At 38.6% G+C, this 25,810-nt stretch overlaps 1 protein-coding gene across 4 annotated transcripts in view; it reads right to left on the bottom strand.

Annotated features, from left to right (window-relative positions):
• Window positions 1-4,598: 4,598 nt before the first annotated feature.
• Window positions 4,599-25,810, bottom strand: part of USP33 (ubiquitin specific peptidase 33) — a 32,820-nt gene continuing 11,608 nt past the window's right edge. Inside the window, exons 8-24 of one of the 4 annotated variants that reach the window (XM_033151774.1) lie at window positions 25,233-25,346; window positions 24,082-24,160; window positions 22,909-23,308; window positions 21,005-21,145; window positions 19,008-19,120; window positions 18,162-18,334; window positions 17,976-18,070; window positions 17,332-17,365; window positions 13,922-13,967; window positions 12,929-13,109; window positions 12,683-12,809; window positions 10,390-10,556; window positions 8,499-8,580; window positions 7,759-7,867; window positions 7,068-7,170; window positions 6,044-6,112; window positions 4,599-5,134 (exon numbers count right to left, since the gene is read on the bottom strand). In XM_033151774.1, the coding sequence (XP_033007665.1) occupies window positions 4,977-5,134; window positions 6,044-6,112; window positions 7,068-7,170; window positions 7,759-7,867; window positions 8,499-8,580; window positions 10,390-10,556; window positions 12,683-12,809; window positions 12,929-13,109; window positions 13,922-13,967; window positions 17,332-17,365; window positions 17,976-18,070; window positions 18,162-18,334; window positions 19,008-19,120; window positions 21,005-21,145; window positions 22,909-23,308; window positions 24,082-24,160; window positions 25,233-25,346 (2,191 nt within the window). In that variant the 3' untranslated portion in view covers window positions 4,599-4,976. The remainder of the gene's footprint in view (window positions 5,135-6,043; window positions 6,113-7,067; window positions 7,171-7,758; window positions 7,868-8,498; window positions 8,581-10,389; window positions 10,557-12,682; window positions 12,810-12,928; window positions 13,110-13,921; window positions 13,968-17,331; window positions 17,366-17,975; window positions 18,071-18,161; window positions 18,335-19,007; window positions 19,121-21,004; window positions 21,146-22,908; window positions 23,309-24,081; window positions 24,161-25,232; window positions 25,347-25,810) is intronic. The other 3 variants (XM_033151775.1, XM_033151776.1, XM_033151777.1) reach the window with 3 other exon arrangements.

The following is a 25,810-nucleotide window of genomic DNA, read 5'->3' as shown; positions in this document are numbered from 1 at the left end:
ACATGGTGAAGCTTTCCCCAAAACTATATTTACATACTGTAAAAGTTTAAGCAGTTGAACTCCAGCCTGCCAAGCACCTCAGGTATGTAATTTGTTCCACCATAAAATTAGTAGGCCTCACTGTTAAGTTGTACATCATCACTCCCAAAGTAGCATTATTGATCCAATCAGCCTGAAAGTGAGGCAGGACCTCTAACCTAGAACCATACGCATGCACCTTTTGCTTGGGTTGCTTACCATTTCAGCTACTTTTCGCTGTTCACATAGATCTAGCTATGCATCCTGTTGTAGTAGGATACCCTCTTCCCATAATTTCCCCCCATACTTAGAAACAGTAACAATTGAAATTAAACAACTGTGTTTTTCAGGATTTGTTAATACATTTCCAGAAAAACAACTATTGAATTTTACAGTTATTTCAGTTGTTAAATACAGACCTATCAACAAAAAGGGTGTCAATGCAACTCTAGTGCTGTTTCGCTGTTGCTTTCCTCAATTAGGAAGTTTTCTGGTTTTAATTAGAACAGTCAGTCACTGAGAGTAGAACTAGACATACTGGGCAGTATCCAGCTAAATAGCTCCACTACTGCAAGAACTTTGCTGTTTGATAAAACTTCCCCACCTCCTCTCCATGACCCCCCGACTGTTTATTAAATATCTGCTGGGGGGGGGTGTCTACCAACCCTCCAGAGTCCAGAGCAGATTAAGGGTGTGCAGGAGAGGAGAGAAGGCAGGGAAGTTCCATTATACTGTACAGCTAAAAGTTCTCGCACTAGCAGAATGGTTTTATTGGATAGTGTCTACTTCAAATAGCTCATGATTAAAAAATACACTTGTTTGGCTGCTGCTTTTGTAGGGAAAAACCACACTACAATAATACTGTATCACATTATTTAATATAGATTAGATATTACTGGGCAATAGAAAGCAAGGTATTACATCTGTTGGGACATTTAGTTAGAACATGCATCTACACTTTGCATCAATCTGTTTACTGTTCCTCTCTTCAGATTGCCTCTTTACTAAGGAACTTCATTGTTTGTATTTATTTGTCTGAAAAGAAGCTATTGAAATGGCCTTTAGAATGGCAGAAGTATGGTACTGTGTGACCCATACAGCTCTCCCCACCACCACCAAATACACTGCTACATAAATGAAAAACATAGCATTTGGAGTTCCATGACTTCAAACACAAATAATTGCAGGTTGAAAATGCAAATTGCTATGTTTGGATGCTGTTGAAAGCTTGTGTCATGAAACTAATTAACAGAAGCGTTGATGCTTACAATAAACCATTCTGACATCATTTTAGTCTCTTGTATTTGGTCTGTGTTCTCATTCAGTAGTAACATCTACCTAAACCAATTCTGCTTTAAAGTCAATAAAAAGTATGCATTACAACTTTTTCTTAGTTCACTAATTAGAATTTTAGCAAGCATTAATGAGTAGGCTTGGTAATAGGATTTGATTAAAAATCTTGTGCCTGTTTTTGTAGATACTTGACCCTGGCGAGGATGAAGGAGACACACAAGTAAAAACATCAGTCTGTGCAATATTTCAGTTTGTTTGATCTACCATTTGAAAGTCAGGGGGAGAAAGGAAAGGGATGTGTTGCTATGGTAACAAGGACATCTGGATTTGAAATACCATATAATACAGAAATGTACCCAGAATAGGTAAAATAGGTTAAGGTAGAATAGGTTAAGCCAAATAAGGAATTAATTTTCCTGAGAAATTAAATCGCAAGCACTTCTCAAATTTCATTTTATCAAACCTAATTTATGATTTATGAAGCCATTTATTTAAGCAAATACTTCTGGCTTCATGAATTACTAACACCCAAAGCATTTGGGTACATACACAAATTACTATCTACATTAGATAAGGCAACTATGTTTTGCAAATAGAGTATTTGCAACTGGCAAAGGCTATTCCTACATTTTTTTTTCCTATAACCATAAAGGCTAACATATGTTTTGTGGACCAGAACCTTTGTTTTTAAGTAAAACGTGAGTGGTGCTTATGAATATGTACTAACTTTCACACACAAAAATCTCTGGGGATCTAAAGAGATGGTATGAAGTTTCCAAGTGCAACAATAGAACCTCTTGATAAAAAAAAATGTCCTAACTTTACACTGTAATGACCAAGAAACTAGAATTAAGATGAGACTATGATACAAATGAAGATACCGGTAAATGGGAAAGTCAAGAATCTTGTTTCTCATGGTACGGGTTCTCTAGTGGCAGGAAAATGATTTAGTCTACTCACAGTATTTTCCAAACAAAGTAGATGATGCACATGCACCTATATGGGAAAATATAAAGCAGAACATGGGCAACCTTCCACCACTGCCAAAAAGTCTCAAGAATCCCCATACAGAAGCTGCATTAATATGCAGAATGGCATGCAAATTTTAATGTTCAACAGTTCAGTTCTAAACACGTTTATTGGCAGGCTCCATCTGATAGCATTGTTCTCTGACTCAGAAACTTACTTGTATATACACATTTTAAAAAGTAGCCTGCCACCTCCTCTCAGAAGACAGAACTTGTGGTTTTATTTTTAAAAATGTAGTTTGATCCCAAGGTAGAACTCAAGATTAATGGAAAAGAGTACATTCCTACTTCCTTCTTGTGTCCTCTGGCTCAGAGTGGCTAGGACACCAATACAGCTACTTGCCAAGGGCACAAGGGAGCCTAGGTATGCCTTGGGTTGTTGGGAGTTGGAATCTGGCAACTTGTGGAAGGCCACAGGTTTGTCACATTTGCCTTACAACTTTATTAGCCCTAGACATGAGAAACAAAAGAAACCACTCCTTCCTACAGCGCATGGTCAGCTGCACAGATACAGAACTGGTATGGCTGTGGTGTGATGGGGAGACGCAGCCATGCAGTTGCTGGGGGAGGGCAAGCATCTTCTACAGCTAGGTCCTTGGTACCTGTTCACCTACATAGAGGTTTCTATGCCTACCCTCTGCATGTGCAAATGGGGCTTTTCAAGCAGTTCTTGCAGGTAGTCCTTTCAATTACTTCTCTCACTATGGAAGGAACAGCAACCAACATGCTTTGAGTTTGTGCAAAAAGCTACCAAAACTGAGGTCAACATCTTTCTCCTCAACACCCTAGGATACTTTTATCTTCAGATAAAAGATTGGCCTCTAAAGATTTTGTAAAACCAAATTGTCACTATTTTAAAGGGCTGAGAAACTGCTTTTATAGCAGCTATGGCATTACTTTGTAAATACAATGGCAAGTACTTGAGCTCTTGAAGTGTTCTCTGCTCTTTAAAAAAAATCAAGCAGAAGGTAGATCCAGTGCAAATGGTGAATGTTTTTGTTTAACACAAAAATATTAAACAGCACAAGCTCTCATTTGTTTATTGCATATGTAGAATCTCAAGGTCTTAGTAGATATGCAAGCAACAGATCCCGCCCCCCTAATATTTTACTTCTATCCAGGGATCAAGGTGTCTTGTGTTTCAATAGTAATTTTATAACCTAGTGGAGCAAAGTCCCTATCCAAAGCTTCATATTAGAACAATGAGCATTGTTCTCCCAAAGAAATGATTATTATTTTAGTGTGAAGGCAGTTCAAAGGTAGATCATCTGCTTTGCATGCAGAAGGTTCCAGCTTCAATTCTCAGCATCTCCAGGTACGACTGGAGAGCCGCTGCCAGTCAGTGTAGATAATATTAAGGTAGATGGTCTGACTCAGTATAAGGCAGCATCTGATGTTCCATTTACTAGAATGACATTATTGTTGCACTTTCATCCTCTGGACTGCCATTTGTACTGTAAGTAACCATTTTGACTCGAAGGTGAGCATGCTTTTGACAGTTTCTCCAGTCAAAATGGACCTTCCCTTTCATTTCTGAAATTGTACATTAAAGCACAGCAGCAAACTATAATACATATTCCTAATATATGTCTTGAAGTTAAAGTTCAATCACTTGCTTAAATTTCAAACACTTTTTTTATCATTTTACCATTGGTTTTTATTGAACTAGCAAATAATAATATTGTTTATACGTTAGCAATATTCAGGAAGAAACACATTTGGGTGACATTCAACATTTCAATATGAATAATCTAGAATGCTTTTGCAATCTTGCTTTGTGTTATCATTCAACATCTGACATCATAAATCATGCCAATGAGCATTGCAGAACTGTACAATAGATTTTTCCACATTAAACTATTGATGCTTTTAATTTAAAAAAAGACTAGAAAATGTTTCAGATGTGCAAGCTGCTAACATACCCACTTCATGCTCTCAGAACACACACTCCTAAAGACTATGGGTTTGTTTAATTACACATACTATTGATTATACTAGCTTACATTCAACAACAACTAATCAGACAGTTTAAACAGTAGGAAGTTACTTACACTGCTGACCAAAACCAATGTTTCATCTGAATCATTAGTATATATGATACACTCAAATAAGAAAATTATCTAATGGAAAGTTCATTATGTTTTTCTATAGTGCAGTGCAAATAAAAGTGAAGCATAACTTTTCCTGAGTTTTCTTAGGATGTTAGAACCATTTTTTTACAATTTCACCAACAGCTTAAAATATTATATTTCATATTAAATATTTGCTAAACTGATATCCCATCTTTCCACCATGTGGTGTTAAAGACACTTTAAATCTTGTCTTGACAAGACCTGATATGAAAGAGCCTAGAAATTCATAGAGATATTGAAAAGAACAGTTAAATCCTTCATCTCTACTTTGCATATGTACAGTTAATGTAGAACAAGTTACCCTAAGGTCTCTAATAGGTTCTAAAACATTTTTAGAATTTATATATTACAAGTCTCAATTTGCTTTTCAGACACAATAATGCCCAACCTCCTGTTATCTCACAGGGAAAACAAAAATAAAACAGAAAAACAGACAAAAAAAATCTTAGGAATGTATGTTGTTAACTGGATGCTATGTCATTAGAATTTATCCTTGGGTTGGTGGCTACTGACCACGTGTTTCCAACTCAATCTTATCTTCAGTTTGTAACGATTCAGGTTCAATTTGAGCAACAGGTGGTCGCAGGATGATTTCTGGTCCTCCCCCATAGATGGAATGTAGAAAATTCCATGTTTCTTCAGAAATCTGTCCAGAATCAGCTCCTAAAAAACATTTCAGTGAAGGTGAAGCCGATATTCAACTAATGATTTTTGAAAACAATCTGCTTATAAGTGATATATTTTAATATCAAGTTCCAAATCCAAACACAGCAAACTGTGCAGATGGCAGTAACTGGATCAGGTTAACTATTTAAGATTACTTTAATTTTTGCAACAGTGCATGCAACTCAAGCCAATTACATTCCACATACTTGGCATTTTGTTCTTACAAGTAAATATTTTGTAAAACTCAAAGAGCTTGACATTTACAAGGAGACTTAATGTTAGAGGAATTCTGCTATGCATAAACTTCACTCTCGCTCTCTCATTTTTAAGTCAACATCTTGGAACAGCTATCCACACATTTTCAAAGGTTTTCAACCCTTCACCACCTTAGTAATCAAGTGGACTAAAAAGCTGCATGTTATCCAAAGGTTTATACAGCAACTGATGGTAAATCCATGCTACACAGACTTTTAGATATGAAGTTTCATAGTCAGTCCTTAATTTTTGCCTTCAACATAAAATGTCATTAAAAAAACAAAAACAATATAGAGAGCTGAAGTACTACTGTTTTAAATGGAAGCTACTAATCTTAAAACAACATACATCTCAAAACACCTCATATATGTGTTCAAAATCAGTGCAAGTGTGTTTAATGATGGAACAAACAATATTTAAAAGTGCCAAGTTTTGATATTCCTAAGGTTTTATTGACTTTCTGTTGTTGTTTTTTATCTGTATCTGTTTTATCTGCACTGGGATCTTATGTAATGCAAGGAGGTTTTAAAATGGACTAATCAATCAATAAATGAACAGAAATAGAAACAAAACTGTAGAAAGACATGCAAGCAGTCACTGGCAGAAAAAGAAAAAGTGCATGCATAAGAGATTGCATCAGTAGACTCATACCTTGTTTCAGAACCACAGATCCACATTTATTGACAGCAATTTTGGCATTGTCAATGGGCCCTGGAGGATCTAACGATAGAAAAATGTTAGGATGTAAGGTAATAATGAAGTGATACTATTTAAAACAAGTTACAGGTAGGTAGCTGTGTTGGTATGCCATAGTCGAAACAAAAAAAAAATTCCTTCCAGTAGCACCTTAGAGACCAACTAAGTTTGTTATTGGTATGAGCTTTTGTGTGCATGCACACTTCTTCAGATACCAGATTTAAAACAAAAACACCTCAGAAAACTACTCTAGTACTTTCTTCATCTTCCATTTTTTTCTCCTTTGGAGGTGTAGCTAATAAAACATTACACACTTAGAAGTTATTAGTAATGGAGGCAGCATATCCAGCATATCCAGGAGCACAATTCAAAAACTCATCTACAAGAGCAAAAGAATGCCCATCTTCAGATGGGCTTTTGCTTCTTTTTTTGGCACAGCAACCACCCTGCAGTGTAAACAGCTTTTAAAAATTCATCTCCCAAAACTTTAGATAATATTTACAAGCAAACTATCCATTAAAACTGTTGTGAAGTCTTCTGAACTGATCTCTAGAATCATGCTTGCAATAAAGCAGATTCTCCTCTGGTGCCTTAATAGCTAGCTAGCTAATAGCTGTTGTAGCTTCCTACATGCTGTTGCATGCCAACAGCTCTATTATGTCCTATTCTCTGTTTTGTTTTGTTTTGTTTTGAGGTACTAAAACAGGCACCCCCAAACTCGGCCCTCCAGCTGTTTTGGGACTACAACTCCCATCATCCCTAGCTAACAGGACCAGTGGTCAGGGGTGGTGGGAATTGTGGTCCTAAAACAGCTGGAGGGCCAAGTTTGGGTATGTACTAAAAGCTCTTCATAAGAGATGGTATCCGCCTTCTGACAGGTGGTTTTTTTTAATTAGTAAATTACTGTGATAAAATTCTAAGTGCATGCTATAAAAGGTAACATCCTACCTACTTGATAAGAATTTTGAAATCTACTCACCGTTGTCCTTGCCCTTCACAAACCCTTCCCATTCTCTGAACCACTGCATACTGATGCAATAGAATATGGATGGAAACTCCTCCTCTTGGAAGGCTCTGTTGAGCTGAGAAACACAAAGCAAGCTCTAAAGCACGTGATTAAATTGTGATGCCTTCTCAAAAGAAGCAACTGAAATATTCTTAGCAACTTTTTGACAATTTAACCACGAAAGCACACATGAGCTTGTATCTGAAGCATTCTGTGAATCCTGACCTAATACTGAAATCTCACCATCGCTACCCCACACTCCAATGTGGATGCTATGTGAATATGAAAGAGTCTTCATGAAAATATAATATCCACCACTATAAAAGGCTAACTTTTCTTCAGTACAAAAATATTGGATTGGATCCTGAGTTGGCAGTCTTTAAATGTATGGGCTCCCTCCATTTGGGGGAAGGGCTCTTAATCTTGCTGGTGAAATGGGATGGGGAAGAGATTATTTTCATTCTCTCCCTTCTGCACACCCATGCCTCCTGCCACACTGTCCCAGAAGGGCATATGCCTTGCCAGACCAGATTTCCAGAAGGCTCAGGGGCTGCTGGAGAAAACCATGGGTGTATCTTGTGAGCACAATTCCACTCACAGGTTCCAGATCACTGTTTTTATGAAGTTTAAAGAAGAACTTAACAAGGGAGAAGGAATGTATTACCCGAATAAACATTTCCAGTTCTGTCTTCCTTCTTTTCTCTATTTTTTCTGTTTCCATTTGACAGGTATGACAAACATAGAGATGATTAACAGCTGGTCCTCCACCATACCTGCAATCACAGAATGTTAAACATCATTTTAGAAGGGTCAAAAGTTGTGCATTGAACCAAGTTGTTCTTTGCTTGAACAATAAATGCTGTAATTTTTCAGCACCAGTTTCCTATGTAAGTAATATTTCTTCAATAGGAGCAACTTCCCTCAAAAATAAGTCACACACATTTCAGTTTTGCACAACAACTATTACTGAAAGATAGCTTCTCTCTCTCATCTTGGTATTCACTGGTGTAATTCTGCTCTTGGAAGGTTCTTTAATCCAGCAAAGCCTTAACTGAATGGAAGGCAGGGATATTATTTTGCCCATTCTCCCTTCCTCCAGCATCTCCTCATGCACTTTTCTGGAGAGTCAGATTTAGGGAAGCAATGGGAGCTGTGAGGGGAAGAGAGGAGGAGGAGGAGGATGATGATGATGATGATAATAATAATACCACCACTCTACTTCCGTACACAGAAGCTTCTGCTGGATTAGACCATACCATGAGCAAACCACCATTACTGGATAAAACGCAAAATCTGTATCAAAATATGAAGAGGCTTTATAGACAAATAACTTCTTGTATTTATGTACAGTGTATGGACCAAACATCAAAAGCAATTCATTTAGTCTTGTAAACAACAGCTTACCTGCTATACAGGTTGTCCCATATATTTTGAGGTAGCACTACTACAAGGTCCTCTATAGAAGTAGCCTTGTGTGGAGGAACTCCTGAGGAGCAGACATAGTAAAAAAAATTCAAGCAAAACTATTTACTGTATGGTCATGTTAACTATTAAAGAATATCATATGCTTCAAAAAGCCTTACCAATGAATACAGTTTGAGCAGGGGAGGGGGAATACAACTTCTGTCAGAACCAGCTTTCAGCAACTTGTGCAATTTAATTGTCAGAACAAATGCATGCTATAGCTTTCCCAGAAGTGAATAGGGAGATCATGCTAGATGTGAGCTTGAAACGCAGTTGTGACATGAATATGTATGCAAAGATTAAAAATATCTTAAATTTGCACAATAGTTATCAAATTGCAAAACAGAGTATTTCAAACAATTGTACAACATATTTCCTCATCCCTAACCTTTCTCTAGTATCTACCCTTTCTATTTTCGTCTTCAGGCTGCTCCTGTATCACAACTATGGCTGTCATTTATACCTGCAGCATCTAGCAGGACCCCCCCCCCCAGTAAGATTTAAGTGGAAGTGGTTTCCAAAATCCCTCACATGAAGGAAAAGCCCTCTTAAAGGGCTGTGAAGGTATGGTAGCATGCGTCAATCCATCTCATGAGTGTGACACCCATTGCTACATTTGTGGGTTTGGATAGCAGTTGCAGAAATGGTTTGTCATTGGAAGGTAGTTACTGCTTTCCACCTTCCAAGGTTACCCACAGCAGCCATGACAGGCCATGGGTTTTCAGGCAGGATGCTGGTTGTCAGAAGCTGTATCCTTGTTGGTATGCTCTGCCTTGCCTGTGCAGTCCGCCTTGTTACTTTTAAGTTGAACCCAATAAAACTGTGTTGTGCCTTTTCTCAAAAATTAAGAAAAATGTCCCACACCTATTATTCACCCCATCCTAGCCTTCTTCCTACCCCTGTGAACACAAGTAGATATGCATTAAAAATGTCCTTAGCAGCAACATTTGATAAACAGATGTCTAATTTTCAAATTTTAAACAAAGAAATTATGACCCAAAGTGAATGTGGAAGCTAATACTGCTTTTCCTTAATATTATTCCACAGAGAAGTGTCAATCAGTCAAAAGAGCAGAAACAAGTTATCATGTATGTAAGATTCCTTATGCAAATACCAGCCATAGCCAATCAGACAACTGATATGATTTGAATGATCTTGTAAGAATTTCAGGAATAGGAAAACATATCAATCAAACCATTCCCCAAATTCAAGCTTTCAAGCTTTGATGGCAGCAGAATAAAGAATGGTTTAAAGAAATCTGTGTATTTAGGAGCTCACAATTTAAGGATGTCTTGTATTTTTGTTTTCTAACCTAAGTCTAACCCCTGCCAGTTTTATTGTCATTCTGCTTGAAAATTAGAGGGCATGTTCATCTTTCAATAGATTTTTGGAATGCAAAAATTTAAAGACCCAAATAAAATCAGAAATGTTCTGCCTGTCAGTGCCTCTAGCAGTAGGAAGGAAAAAGGAAAAAAAGAATACAAGCAGTAAATAATATGCTGATTTTATTATGGGTTTCAAATTAAATACTATTATCAGTGAGTCATTGCTGGCAAGCAAAGATAAACCAACTGCTGCACCATTCAGCTAGCAAGCTAAACAACTTATATCTATGGTTGTAATTCTTAACCAGCAATATCCCTCTTCACATTTCAAAGATGATTGCCTGAAGAAGTTAAGCTCAAACAGAGGCCATTTCTGAAATAGATGGGACTCAAGGGGGAGTCAGGCTATGACTGCCAAGTGGGGAGTCAGGAAGTTGTCACACTACATGATGAGATAACATTAGATAACATACTCAATTATGTATGATGCATAATTGTGCTCTCACCTCCATGTATGCAGAGGAAATCATTATTTGAAATAGGTCCTGGTTCTGCAAAAGTCCTGAATTTGTTCAACCACTGTCTGGAAATATAAAACTGGAGGAGACTTGGTTCCATTATATTAAGGCTTGATACCTTCTGTCTCTCTTTTTTAGCTTCTTCGTTGCTTTTTCTATTACAATAATGAAATTAGATAATACTGAGAACATTAAGTAACATCAATAATCATCATTATATCCATATGAGATTATTTCAATTTGTGTGAAATAAAATGCAAGCTTGCACAGTATGATAATTGTAAGTCACTGGAAAGATCTGCCAAAAAAATAAAGTGCAGTGATTCAAATTTGGATGTGTTCCAAGTAAAAAATATTTAGGATATAGTAACTGGAAATATGAATACCCTAACAAGGTAGCACATACTTATATTTGTGTGTGCACATCAGAAGCATACGTAACCCATGAGCTTTTTTTTAATAGAAGGAATTGATCTGCACACATTACTGGTACAGATGTCAATTAAGTACAGTTACAATTAATTTGAAAATTTGCTCCCCAATTTATCAGAATCTATGTACTTGGGGTCAACATCTAGGTCTAATGCTTGCAACGCGAAACAGTTCCCTTAATAACATGTTTAGCTCTTTACATAATTTAGCTACTGTTTATTTGTTCAGAGGTTAAAATTATTGTCCCATTTATTAGAATGTGTTTGCTCTTTAGACTGGAAGAGTAGTTCCCTCTCTCCCTGGCCCTATTCACATTTCAATAAAAGCTCAGCTGCAGCTCATAAATTTCAAGCTACTACAGTGAATCCCTTTGTCCACCAGCTTTCAGCTGCTGAACTGTGAAGTGTTCCTTCTACTGCAGTTGAATTTTATCTGACTCCAGAATCCTTCCTACGTGCATTCTCCTATGAATTTAAATGAGGAAACATCAGCTATTAATTCAAAGTGAACTATGGACAGTGTCCAATTTCACTGTGGCAACCTATCTGTGAATTTGAAATATATTACAATTTATTTGAAATGAATAATATTCAGGTTTTAAGTCACTTTAGCTTACTTTCTAATTTTGCAATAAAAATGCATGACCGTCAAAACAATATTTCCAGATATGTTAGAATTTGTGGTCATAGATAATATTGGACTACTAATCCCATCCTCCCTAACTACTGCCCAAGCTGGCTGAAGGTAATGAGAGTTGGAGTCCAAAAATATCTGGAGGGCCACAAATTCCCAGTTCCTATTATAAATAAACACTACAGAAGAACAGAGATGTCTATTTTTACAGGGGTTGATGTTAGGGTCATGGTTCAGTAAGTTTCAAGAATATTACAGGTAGGTAGCCATGTTGGTCTGCAGTAGTGGAAACAAAATAAAAAATATAAAAAATCCTTCCAGTAGCACCTTAGAGACCAACTAAGTTTGTTCTTGGTATGAGCTTTCGTGTGCATGCACACTTCTTCAGAATGCACACGAAAGCTCATACCAAGAACAAACTTAGTTGGTCTCTAAGGTGCTACTGGAAGGAATTTTTTTAATTTTTAATTTTCAAGAATATTGTATTGTAAAAAATGCTGGGGGGGGGGGGAGCTAGGAAAAATTAAGTCTGTAGAAAGGCCCAGAAAAAGAACCAGAATGAGTTGGAAAATGTTAGAACTGTGGGAAAATAACTGGTTGTTGTTGTTCAGTCGTGTCCGACTCTTCGAGACCCCATGGACCAGAGCACGCCAGGCAGGCCTATCCTTCACTGCCTCTCGCAGTTTGGCCAAACTCATGTTAGTAGCTTCGAGAACACTGTCCAACCATCTCATCCTCTGTCGTCCCCTTCTCCTTGTGCCCTCCATCTTTCCCAACATCAGGGTCTTTTCTAGGGAGTCTTCTCTTCTCATGAGGTGGCCAAAGTACTGGAGCCTCAACTTCAGGATCTGTCCTTCTAGTGAGCACTCAGGGCTGATTTCTTTGAGAATGGATAGGTTTGATCTTCTTGCAGTCCATGGGACTCTCAAGAGTCTCCTCCAGCACCATAATTCAAAAGCATCAATTCTTCGGCGATCAGGGAAAATAACTACCTCACTGCAAAGTAGCATCTTAAAAGAAGTCACACTTTCTATATTGGCCCACAATTACAACTGATCAGAAACTGTAACCATTGGAAAGTATTATCCAGCTCTTTAGAATACTCTCTTGAAACTCATGCAGGCAAGAATTAACAGCTAATATAGTCAGATACCATGCATTGGGTACTAACAAGAAATTTACTCAAGACACAAATCCTTGTCCCTTGTTTTCTCACCTGTAGAAGAGAACATAAGCTTCTGCATTTTGAACTGTTGATTCGGTGACTTCTGTGACACTCTGATCATCAAACTCATACCATCGATTATTTAAGTTGTTCCGACAATAAGCTATATAATGTCCATCTAAATTCAAGAACAGTTAAGATATTTTTTTGTCAAAGTACTGTAAGGCAAGCCGAAACTAAAACATATTAACACAACTATTTGATTCCACCCCAGTTGGAAAGAGAATATATACTTACTGATGGCAGTTCCATGGTGACAGATTACTGATAAGAGATCATACATCACTATTTGAGTTGGACTGTCTTTGGCAAGAAAAGGTTGAAGATCAAGTCCTTCCAAGGGAAAGGATACATGAGTCCCAATTTTTGTGGAAAACATAAGGTCATGCCTGAATCTTTTGAGATGAATGCACAATATCTATAAAGAAGAGTTGATACTCATTCAAAAATTGATGCTTGACAACTTAATACTAAAATAAGAGGCAAGCATTTTACTACTGCTACCTTGTTATTAAATTTATTGCGTTCTGTCCTGCCTTCTCATTTTTTATTTTTTTTACAAAAAAGGGATGCTTCACGGGCCACTTTACATAATAATACCAAAGATTTGTGTTTAGTTCAGTGAATAAGGACATCTTCCTGCACAGATGTACACTGTACACTTTTGTAGAAAAAACTCCCCTTGTAACTGGTCATAATGGAAGATTATGGGTTGCATCCAATGCTATATATGTAGAAGCAGAATGAACTTCTGCTTGCACTATGGAACTTCACCTTCCTCTCCTCTCCCACGCAGCCTACCACATGCCCTCAAAATCTGGATGGTTGATGGATGCTCTGGAGCAGATTTTTGGCAGCACAGAGGTAGCTGCAGATGCTTTGTAAAAAGATTTACTGAGTGCCATACAGTTGCGTCCATGTGCCTGAGGAACTGATATACGCTTGTGCAATGGGCTGAAGGATTCTCCAGATCTGAGTACATGCAGGGGTGGGGGTGGGGGAGGCAGAGTACAGGAAAGCCCATTGTACAAGTGGATATCTGATCACACGTCATCAGCTTTTAGCCTTTTGTGTAGGTGCATCACCATTTTTAATATCTTCATCTGAGTAAGTGTGCAAATGTGACTAGATCAAAGCATCTTTCGGGAAGCCAGAATGCAGCTTTCACACTATATTCACAATTATATAATATGGAAAAAACAACACTATTATTTTAAAAAAATGGAATACCTCAGGAAAGTGTTGAACTTTGCAGAATTTTACTCCATTTCTTAACCTAAAGCAAATTTAGTAAAGTTGTAAAAAAAAGTATCCAATGCAAACATTTAAAATACTGTACAATACCCTGGATATTTCAGAATTGCTAACTAGAATAGGGGCTATAATCTTCATAAGAAATCACAAGGTTGGAAGTGATGAGAAATTAATTAGATCTTATTTTCACAGACACAAGGCATGTCATAGGTATGATCAATTTGCACATCATAAGCAATCATTCCTTCTTGGCAACCGATGTAGTCAGCATGTATCAGAAAAGGCAATGTGGGTCTCCTGTGTATTAATACAAAAAACATGCAGCAAATGCACACTCAGAGGAACATTAAACATAGCTGTGGAAGGAAAAGTCACAGCATGCCCACAACTAGCCTCTTTGAGTGGTACTCAAGTTTTACTCAGAGTAGACATACTGAAATTCTTATGACTAGGTTAGATGCATTAATTTTAAAGGTCTCCTTTGAGTAAAACTTTATACTGAGAAAAAATGGGAAAAGACATTGTATTTGACTGCAGGCCCAGAATCAAAGTGGACGGATGACACGAGTCCTCTGAACATATTGGAGGAAAGAACAAAATGCCTGTCCTTTTTTGCTAGTATCAACTAATTAAAAAAATACAAATTAGCCCCTTGTAGAAGCCAAAGGTACTGTCACTTACGCAAGAAGGGAACTTGCCAAATTCTGCCATTTTCTCCCAGCTCAGTTGCAGTCCCCCAACACTGCCTTGAAAGCTATTCAAGAGGGTCCCCTGATTCTTATGAGTAACCTCTTATTTTCCTTATTTCTTTATTAAGTTTCGATACTGCCTTTTATCCAAGGATCACAGGGTAGTTTACAAAATAAAATGTCCCATGCTGGACAAATGATTCCTCCATTGCAGGAGGTTGGACTAGATGACCCTCATGCAGTGGCGGAGCTTCATGCACCGGCACCGGGGGTCGGAGAGCAGGCGGAGGCGGGGTTGGCAAGCTGCCCGCAAGGGCATGGCATGCATCCTGGTGGCAGGGCACCCTGCCTGCAGAGGCATGGTGCGTGTCCTGGGGGCAGGGCACACTGCCTGCAGGGGAGTGATGCCCAGCACTGGCGGGGGGGGGGGGCAGCCGCGATGGCACCCTACCAGGATTGTGCTGCCGGGGGCAGTGTGCTCCCCCTGCACTCCTCTTCCTCCGCCAGTGCCCTCATGATCCCTGCTAACTCCACAATTCTATCTTTGCTTCTGTCTGCAGCCTTTTGCCATATATTTGGTGCTGCACCAGTGTTCCTACAACCCTCATGAACCTTGGGCCAGGGTGCAGAAGAGAACTGAACGGAAGCCTAGAAAATCTTTCTGTATTGCTCAAAGCATCTGTGCACTTATGGACATAGGGAGATGCTGTATGCCAGGCATGTCCAACAAGTAGGGTGTGATCTATGATCCAATATAAAAACCAGCAGTGATCTACCACCCAGGGATGGGTGCAGGGTGGATGGGTGCATGCAGGGGTGGGAGCAGGGTGGGTGGGCAGGTGCTAGCTGCTTTCCCCGAGGGGGCAGGGATGGGTGCAGGGAGTTGAGGTGGGCACTGGGATGCTTCCCTCGAAGGGGCAGGGATGGGTGCAGGGTGGGCAGGCGATGCCGATCCTGCCTTCTCCCCCTTCCTCCCTCCACACACCCCCATCAAAGAGAGCCACTCAGGCAATCCCAATGCCAATCCTGCCTTCTCCCCCTGCCTCCCTCCACCCCTGCACAGGCAATGCTGTTGCTGGTCCTGATCGTGCCTTCCCTCGTCAGAGACCCAACTCCTTCTCGCCTCCCTCCTCCCCTCTCCAGCACATCTCTCTCTCTCTCCTCAAACCAGCAGGGCTGCGGAGCTCTTTCGTGCCCGGATTTGGAGCCATTGTCTTTCTGGCTATTGAGAAGCGTGCTGTGCTCCAGCTGCCTTGGGCCTGCGATTGACCCAGATCAACCTTCAGGTGTCTTCTAAAAGTTTTTTTCCAGTAGCACCTTAGAGCAGTGTTTTTCACATGTTGCCTGGTGTGCAAAAATTGAAAAAAAAAAAATTGAAAAATTCAAAAGAATTACTTTATATATAGTCAATATAGGCACAGAGTTAAATTTTTTAACATTTTCTAATGGTGGTGTGCCTCGTGATTTTTTTCATGAAACAAGTGTGCCTTTGCCCAAAAAAGGTTGAAAAACACTGCCTTAGAGACCAACTGAGTTTGTTCTTGGTATGAGCTTTCGTGTGCATGCACACTTCTTCAGATACACTGAAACAGAAGTCACCAGATCCTTAAATATAGTGAGGGAGTGGGGAGGGGTATTACTCAGAAGGATGGTGGGAATGGGTGATCAGCTGATAGGTGTGGAAAACCTGTTGACGGCTGCAATTAGTCTTGCAATTAGTCTTGCAATTAGTCTTGCAGGGAAAGGCAAGGGGTGAGATGGCTAAAGATAGCTTTGTTATGTATAATGAGATAAGAACCAGGAATCACAAGACAGAATCAGGAATCACAAGACAGAGAAACCAGTAGGAGAACACTTCAATCTCCCAGGACATTCTATAAAAGATCTCAAAGTAGCTGTCTTAATACAAAGAAATTTCAGAAATAGACTGGAAAGAGAAGTGGCTGAATTGCAAGTAATCACCAAACTTAAAACCATGGAGAAACCTGGTTTGAACAAAGACATTGGATTCTTATCTCATTATACATAACAAAGCTATCTTTAGCCATCTCACCCCTTGCCTTTCCCTGCAAGACTAATTGCAGCCGTTAAGCCGTCAACAGGTTTTCCACACCTATCAGCTGATCACCCATTCCCACCATCCTTCTGAGTAATACCCCTCCCCACTCCCTCACTATATTTAAGGATCTGGTGACTTCTGTTTCAGTGTATCTGAAGAAGTGTGCATGCACACGAAAGCTCATACCAAGAACAAACTCAGTTGGTCTCTAAGGTGCTACTGGAAAGAATTTCCTATTTTGTTTCCTATTTTGTTTCGACTATGGCAGACCAACACCCACCTGTAACTACTTCTAAAAGTTTTATAATTCTTTATCTCCTTGACATGTCCTGTACACGTTGTCAAAATCCTTTTGCGAGGAGTGCAGAAGTGATAGGAAGGGCAGGGGCAACTTTTCCTACACTCTGCCATTACTTGCAAAATGCTTTCTGAAAAGAAAGATGTACGGTACTTTGGACCCCCAGGCTGTGTTTTGTAGGCAAAGGTAATGGAGACTTTCGCTGCAAAACAAGATTTGGGGGAAGTGGGAGGAAGGGGAAGTCCCACTTTATCTGCTGCTGCAATTTTGGATCTCATCCAACAGCTTTTAAAGTAACCATATATATCAAATTATAAGAATTTAAGAACAGGCCACTTACTTTTTACACTTTTCACAACTGTACATATTGTCACCTGCAGACATTGCGGGAAGGAAAGCACAACCATTATTCTAAAAACATACTCCTACCACAGCCTGCACTGAGCTTTTCTGATTTTACAAGACACTAGGTATTCAAGACATTCTAGCATCAGGAATACATGTACTTTCACTGACTAGATATCCGTCCAGGATATCAGGATATTTTTGTTGTTGTTGTTGTTGTTGTTGTTGTAAATAAATTGTAAGACTGGGCGATAGGAAGCTGCATTATACTGAGTCTGACTACTGGTCCATCAAGGTCAGTAAACCGACTACAAAGGCAGACCCTCTCCTAACCCTACTTAAAAGATGCTAGGGATTGAATCAGGGATTTTCTGCATTCAAAGCAGATGTCCTACCAATGAGCCACAGCCCTCTCCCTCAATTAAAAGTTTAAAATGAGATTATTTTAAATTAAAGGGATAAAATTTCTACACTGGCTAATTTGAACCTTTGCTCTGTTGAAGATATTGTCAATAGATGGTTCCGCAACAGTGTAAAAGGGAACCTGTTCTGGACCTTTTAAATGTGAAAATAGGTACAAAAAGTAAGAGGTATGGTGGTCATATTTAGTAAGACATGTGAAAAATATGAATTTCTTACCTTTCAGTTCATCTCTAGCAAAAAAGGCAGCAAGACAATCTTGTAAGGTTACTGTTGGACCCCAAAACCAGCTAGGGACACATGAGACAACAAACCTGAAACATCATTGACAAAAAAACAGCAAATGTTCTGCCAGTACAGCAGAAACATCAGTTTAAAATGTTCAAGCAATGCAAAGAAACAAACCTTTTAAAGTATTCCATGAAAAAGGCTATCCAGCCCTGAGGAGCATATGCTTCACCACAAGAGCCTGCCTTGATAAGAGAGGTCTGATGACTTGCCGAATGCAGCTTAGCAAGGTCTTCCTTGCCTGGAATAGGCAATGACAAGTCCTGGAAAGTCTCCAGGGTCACTGACACCTATTGCCAAACCAAAGGGAAGATGATTAGGCAACACCACCTTTCATTCTAATTGACCCAATAAAATTCTATATTTTAAATTTGGTTCTTATGAATTATCAACATTAAATTCCACTTGTGGCTAATTACAGTGCTTTGCTCCAATAATACCACTAGATGGCAAACTACAGGCTATTACAGGTAACTCACAACCTTCACGCATATAACTTGTGCACATTCAACTTTACGTACTTGGCAATTAAAAAAAAAATTAAAAAGGGAGCGGGCTTCCAGGAAAAAAGACTTTGGTATTCCCATTCATAACTCAATGTGTTTTGAATATACACAATTTTGGTTTTAGGCACTATGCCTGGAATGTAACCCCAAAGTAAGTAGAGAGTCGCCTGGATGCATCTACTGTAAAGTACTGTAGTACTAATGTGAACATGAAAATTAACAGTAGCTGTTTGGGAGTAAACTAAGCTGAAAAAAGTATTAAGGAAAGGAAACAGACCAGCCTAAAACTATGAGGAAGTTCAAACTAGAATAATCCAGGAACGGTTTGCATATTTCAAGTGGATGAATAAATATATTCATGCTTCTCTTTAACAACTTCTTTTACTATATAAGGGAAGAGAACTTACACAAGTACCAACGGTGTATGTAGCAACATTTATTTTATCCCTTCACTTACCCGGTCACATGTTAGACATTGTACTGAACTTATGATAGTCCCATCAAATATGTCAGAAATAACACTTCTGAATTTTTTGTGTTTCTTCTTTTTGGGGGAACATATGGTTGGAACTAAAAAGAAAAAGAAAAGGAAGTTAAAATCAGAACAGAGTTGAAGTACAGTAACTTTTTATTCTATTCTTCATCTGGTCTCTGTGACACAATGGGTCAGTGAATCTGGCTGTTAACCAGAAGGTTATTCTAATAACACCAGACCTACAGTTAATTCTCCCTTTCTATTACAATTTTTGAGAACTCCACTACCAAACATTCAGAAAAATAACTTTAAGAGCAGAAACTAATCAGTATTATTTTTAATATACAGTGAGCCAAAAAGCAAAACCACTTTATTACAAAACATTGCTTATTGAGCTGGCTAGGGTAGTGGATACTTTAATACAATTCTACAAAGGCAGAGATGGCAGTGTTCACACAAAACATACATTAAGTACAGTGGTACCCCGCTAGACGAATGCTTCGCTAGACGAAAAACTCGCTAGACGAAAGCATTCGTCTAGCGGGAGGCTGCCCCGCTAGACGAAAAAGTCTATGGGGCTGCCTCGCAAGACGAAAAAATTTCGTCTTTTTTTTTTTTCGTTTTGCGGAGCGCGGCTCCCATTGCCGCTCCGCAAGACGAAAACCCCGCTAGACGAAAATTTTCGCGGGACGAATTATTTTCGTCTAGCGGGGCACCACTGTACAATTCACATTAACATGGGGTCTTTGGCACAAGGCCTCACTGCTCCCATGCCACAAATCTGCATGACAGATAGTGATAAGAACACAGCCAACTCTTTGACTATACAAGATGCAACTTCTAGACAGGGCTGTCCCACAAAAATTATATCTAATAAGCAAATTTGGTATAGACAACAAATGACTTATGGATTCTATTATGATTTCTGCAAGCCTTCTGGCTTTGAACAAATCACTGGATCTTTCAGATTTGATGGGAGACAAAGGCCTTGCCTTGTAGATGCAGCAAAATATGATAGCAGAATGGACTGCACTACTTCAGACTGCAGGTAGGAGATAAACCCTTTAAAGTGTTCTTCCATTTAAACACACCCTGAAAGTAGAAAACTAATAGATTCAGGGAAAAGATTCAGACCTAGCCCTCTCCTGCTTTGCTAGTTTTCTATTTACAAAGACACTTAAAATAAATTCAGAATGTGATTCTGCACCTGCGGCCTGAACTGGAACAGTCCATTCTATCACCTCAGCCCTCCGCCACTAAATTCTCACCTTATTCTGCTGCATATACAGACCCAGACAAAGACAGCCTCACATGCAATGTCCACAGCACAATCCAGAGAGACTGGATGTGGCTCAATCCCTACTACTATGTATGTGTCAGAAGAATGTATGTGTCTGTGTTTCCAGCAATGGAGATATAAATGTGCAAAAACATATTACGAAACAAAATAAAAGACAGTTTAAATACAAACTACAAGAGAATTTTCTTAACTGGCTTTTAAAAGAACTGGCCACATGAAAGTATGAAAAGGAAACAAAGCAGATGAAGGAATAAAATGTGACTGGAAAACAATAGGATATTTTAAGCTGCTCTGACAAATTTGCCAAAATGATGCAACTCCCCAGAGTCATGCAGTAAATAAATAAGAGGCTTTGGTGCTGGTGTTTGGTCCCTAGACAGAAATCTTGTGTGCTTGCCGTTTATGTTATTGCCTTAGCATTTTGTTGATGGAATGGCATACCCAAAGCCCTCAAAATAGTATAGGGAATGGGAACAGATAAAAGAGTTCTCTATGTCCAGTTTCACTGCTGGCACCCACCAGACCACAGTGCAATACTGAAAGACCAAAATTCATTTCCAATATGAATTGATGAAAGGGGGTGGGTGAATCAAGCAACTTAATGTTTTTATTTTAATCATTTAAAAGTGTTAGGACCAATACAAGAAAAAGCACCAAGTAACATTAGGGAACGCTATACCTTTTTTGTTCAAGGGTGCCAGTCCAGACCAGAAAGTACCTGATTTGGGAGGGCTGGTTGATAAATGTGCATTCCCCCCATCTTTTGAAGGAAAACTTTGTGGCATAGACACATCATTCATATGGACATCATTGATATAGTCTGTAAAACACATTTTAGCCAAATAAGTATTACAAAATTAAAATGAACAAAGAGGCTGGAGTTAAAAATTAACTCTAACTGCCCAGAGTCCTATTTGTTATTAAGTTTAAGAAGCAAAGTCACAATGCCCTTCAAAAGAAAAAAAAGAAAAAAACTGGAATCAGGAGTAGGGTAGAAAATGAACAAAAGAAGACTGGAAAAGGATGTGAACCAAAACTGCCACAATGGAAAAATTAAGCACACGAAAAATTAAAAGTTGCAAAGGAAAATAGAGCAGGGACTAGTGAAGGAAGAGGGACACTATAGAAAGATTGTTTAGAAAGTACAAAAAGTATGTATTTTGCCACATCCAAGACATCATTCAGCTCAAATGTTTTACCCCATACAGACAAGAGCAGCAGCTTTCATACTGGCTAAAATGTCTGATGTCAACCAGATATTTCAGCAATATTGCCCTCAGGTCATCACACTCTTTAATCTTAGAGAAAATGCAAAGCTTCTGCTGTGAAAAATGCACATACATTTAAGTTTGCAATTTCTGTTTGCAAAGAAAAGCTCAACTCATTACATGAACATTTCCATTTCTGCCAACGTGGAGACAGAAACTGTCAAGTAAATGAGCAAACACTCATTTCCCTAATACACGAATGATCACATACACACACCACTCCATTCCAGCTCCTTCTCACGGCAAATGGTTTACTTCACTCTTAAAGTGCACTTATCCTTAAACTGAAACAACCATGTTGCTATCACTCGACAGAGAAACATTAGAAAGCAGTGATGGCACACACCACTCCTGCAACAGAGCTGGAAGCAACTTCTTCCAACCATTGTGGTCAACTAAGAACTGTTCTGGAAGCCCAAGAGACCTTGGGAGTGCCTTTAACCAGCTTTGGCTGGTACACTAGCTGCAGTATCTGGATAGCATGGTGACTGCAGCCCATGTACTGGTAACTTCAAGACTGCATTACTGCAATGTGCTCTATATGGGTCTGCCCTTGGGAAGAGCTACCTAGTGCAGAATGAAGCAGCTAATATCCCAACCCAAACACTGAGCTCCAGCTCAAAATTTTGTCATTTAATGCAAACACCAGACACATTTTATTAATTTTACCTGGAGGAGTGCTGTTAGTTCCTCTGTGTTACAGAGGCCCAACTGCTCTCAATAAAAGTCAAGCACTTAAGTGTCTTCAGCAGGCACCTCCTGAAGACTTTGCTATGCCAACAGGCTATGCTGTTGTTTACTTTTTTTTTTTTAGTAGGCAATCATTTTAATCATTGTTCTGTGCTGCTCTCAACGTTTTTAATGTTCTTATATTGCCGTACACCAACCTGATATTTTAGGAGAAGGCAGTACAGAAACACTTGCATAAATAAATAAGGGAAAACCACAGTAACTATCACTTGCTTTTGTTGTGGTAGAATTCAGACAAATGCCTCCCCAATTTGCCTACCTCCCCAAAGTCTTGTACTATCTGTTCTATTACAGAGTGACAGAACTTGGCCATTTTATTATAAAATTGCGGCAACCCATCCTAATAACAGCTGATCATACAAAAACAAATGGTTTATATCCGTTGCTGCAAAGTCAACAACAAATTCATTCAAAAATATTCTATCCTGTAAGAACTATAAAGCAAGATCAAAATCATTGAAATAACATTGTAGCATGGCACAGTAGTATGGTGGAATTGAATCTTGTAACAGATGTGACCGAAATATTACCCAACACTTTTTCTAATTAATAGCCATACAATCACCTGAGTATCTGCTGTGTATTTGCACCTTCACTGTTTCCTGATTGTTCAAAAATTCAGCCGTTTCAAAGAAATTGTATATGTCTTTTTCTATGTCTTCCACAGAACTTGCTTTGTTCATCTTGGTACACAAGGATTTCTCTTTCTGATTGTCTTTGGATGCATTTTCATCATCCTGAATTAACATTGTGTCCTCTGCTTGGTCTTCTGCCACAGATTTTGACCAAGCCTCATTTTCTACCTTATCAGTATTACTGCATGATTGAAAGTCTACATCCGATTGACTCTTCTCTTCTTCCATGCTCTCTTCATTTGCTGGGATACTATCCTCTATTGCAATAACAGGCTCTTTTAACTCTTCATGTAGTAAATCCATCAAACAACGCAAAAATTCCTGTGCATCCTGAAATTTAAAATGGTAGGTACAGCATTGTGCTTTATTCAGATGAGTACTCCCATGGTGCTAGCCATTCAATAATGCTAAAAACAACTTTCAATCAGTTCTTTGGGTTTACAGCAGTGATTCCAAATCCCACAAACCCTGGATCACTTGAAAATTGGTGGTCTTGGCAGACCAGTTAATGATTTTTCTGCCTGTTGTTGCAAATGCAATGCATCATGCTACATGCTGTATTCCTTTTATTTTTATTGCTTCTTCTTATATTTTATTATAAAATAAAAGCTCCTAGTTCCCTATTGTGGTCTGTAGCTGGATTTAAACTGTTCTAAATTTTCACATTACACTTTATGGGTTGTATCCAATGCTGCACCTGCTGAATTCTGCTTGTGCAATGAGACTTCCTGTTCCTCTCTCCACTTAGCTCCAAAATCTGCTCTGGAAACTCCTTTGGAGCAGATTCTGAGGGTGTGTGATGGGCAGCAGGGGAGATGAGGGGAAGTTCCATTGCTCATGCAGACGTCTGCTGCAGTAGCAGAACAGCGATGTTGGATATGACTATATAATTTTGGACCTAGGCAGAATTATATCAACTACTCTTATTCATAAATCAAGAAGGGAAAAAACAGCATGGATTGTAAACATCATCTAGCAGCTAGCCAAGAACCCGAAGTGAAATGTATTATTTTACCTGCAATTTCCATTTCTTTGAACCTTGCAACTTTACTAAATAAAATTTTCCTGTAGCATGCATAGAGGTAGCCTTAAGAAAAGCTTACCTGTTGAGAATAGCCTCGAAATGTTGGATTAACTGTTTTAATTCCTTGAAACAAATTTGTGGGGACAACTGCTCCAGGTCTGGAAGAAAAAAAATATTTAAGTGCATTTACAACTTTTCAAATGGTTGAAATGCTTCGGTATACTAGTACAGTATTCAAATTGCAATAGTTTTTAAACCAACAAATCAAAATGTCAAGAGGTTTCTAAAACTGCCTTTGGATACAAAATCTGAATTTCATCTCTCAGCATCCTATGACATTATAGGCCTATTCTCACCTTTCTTGATTCTGTGATTGATTTGGTACACTGTTTGGGATAGTATTGATGACTCAATATGCCTTTCATGCATCATGAAATATTCATTTCATGCATCCTTTCTTATTTCTTTCGCACAAGTCTGTACTCATTAATGTGTACATCTAATTCTGTATCATACACATAACTTAAGAACAATATTAAAAAGACACAAAATCTTGCTTGCTTGCCACAGTCTTTTGTATTTTGAGTCAAACTATACCAAAGTAAACAATAAGAATTATGTCAAGGAAATTGTGAGTTTCAATTAGAGGCATCTTTTTAGTTACTGCTGAAAGCTGTGTGGGGCACTAGATGTACCCTGTCTGACTTCATCAGATCAATTCTTATTTTATTATACAAGAGCTGTTTAAAATTCTACAACCCAGGTAATTCATAATCTTTATGGATATTTATTGTTTCAATAACTAATGCCCCAAACTAAAGACAGGAAAAAATTAGAATGCACTCAAATTACGACTCATTTCAAACGGAGGTCCTACATTATTCAATAACTCAGCCAAATTCATATGAACATGCTAATTGCTTACAGTAGGCCTTCTATTCAGGTGCTTGATTAATGTTATATTATCGTAATTATAATTATTGTGCGATAATTTACATGTCATAACCCACTATGGAACTGAATAAGCAGATGTAAGATTTTCATTGGGAAGATAACTCCAAGTGTGTGCACATTATGAAAAATACAGCTCTACTTCATATGTTTTCTGCTAAACAATCATTGAAACTCTAAGATTTTATGTAGTTCACTAATTACAAAGTATTCTACTGAAAATATATTTGTGAGAAGCTGATTTAGAAAAATTATTACAGTACAGAAGTAGCACAATACCTGCTTTTGTGCCAGAGTTCTGCCATCAGTTTGTAATAACTTCTGCAGATGGCTGGTTTCTTATCAGTACGAGCTAAACTCCCACAGTCAAGGAAAAACTGGGTTAATGGTGGGCTGGCAAGAAAGGGGAAAAGACCATTAGTTTTTTGAGACAGTGCTAAATATGTCACTATTACTTCAACCCCAGTTACAGTGGTGCCCCGCTAGACGAATGCCTCGCTAGACGAAAAACCCGCTAGACGAAAATTTTCGCAGGACGAATTATTTTCGTCTAGCGGGGCACCACTGTATATGGTACAGCTCTGCTGCTTTCTAGATAAGCTCCCTTTTTCTAGTAAGAGACACTTTGATTCCATGATAGGGCTGATACCATCTTGCACCTTCAGCATCTGATTGCAACAGTAACAGATCTGTTTAATAATATATGAATAAAATGAGATGCAGCGTAACAAAATGACCACACTGCTTCTACACCAATAAATATTGAAGAAAAAATAAAAGCCTTTTCTAAACTTTTGGTTTTTAATCCTTTTCTTTACATTCATATCATCAAGAAATTGGATACACTTGAGCTAGCA

The sequence above is a fragment of the Lacerta agilis genome, chromosome 6 (genome assembly GCF_009819535.1).
Source record: "Lacerta agilis isolate rLacAgi1 chromosome 6, rLacAgi1.pri, whole genome shotgun sequence".
Classification (NCBI taxonomy): Eukaryota; Metazoa; Chordata; class Lepidosauria; order Squamata; family Lacertidae; genus Lacerta; species Lacerta agilis.
Note: the sequence above shows the minus strand (reverse complement) of the source record. Positions and strands in the feature narration are given on the sequence as shown.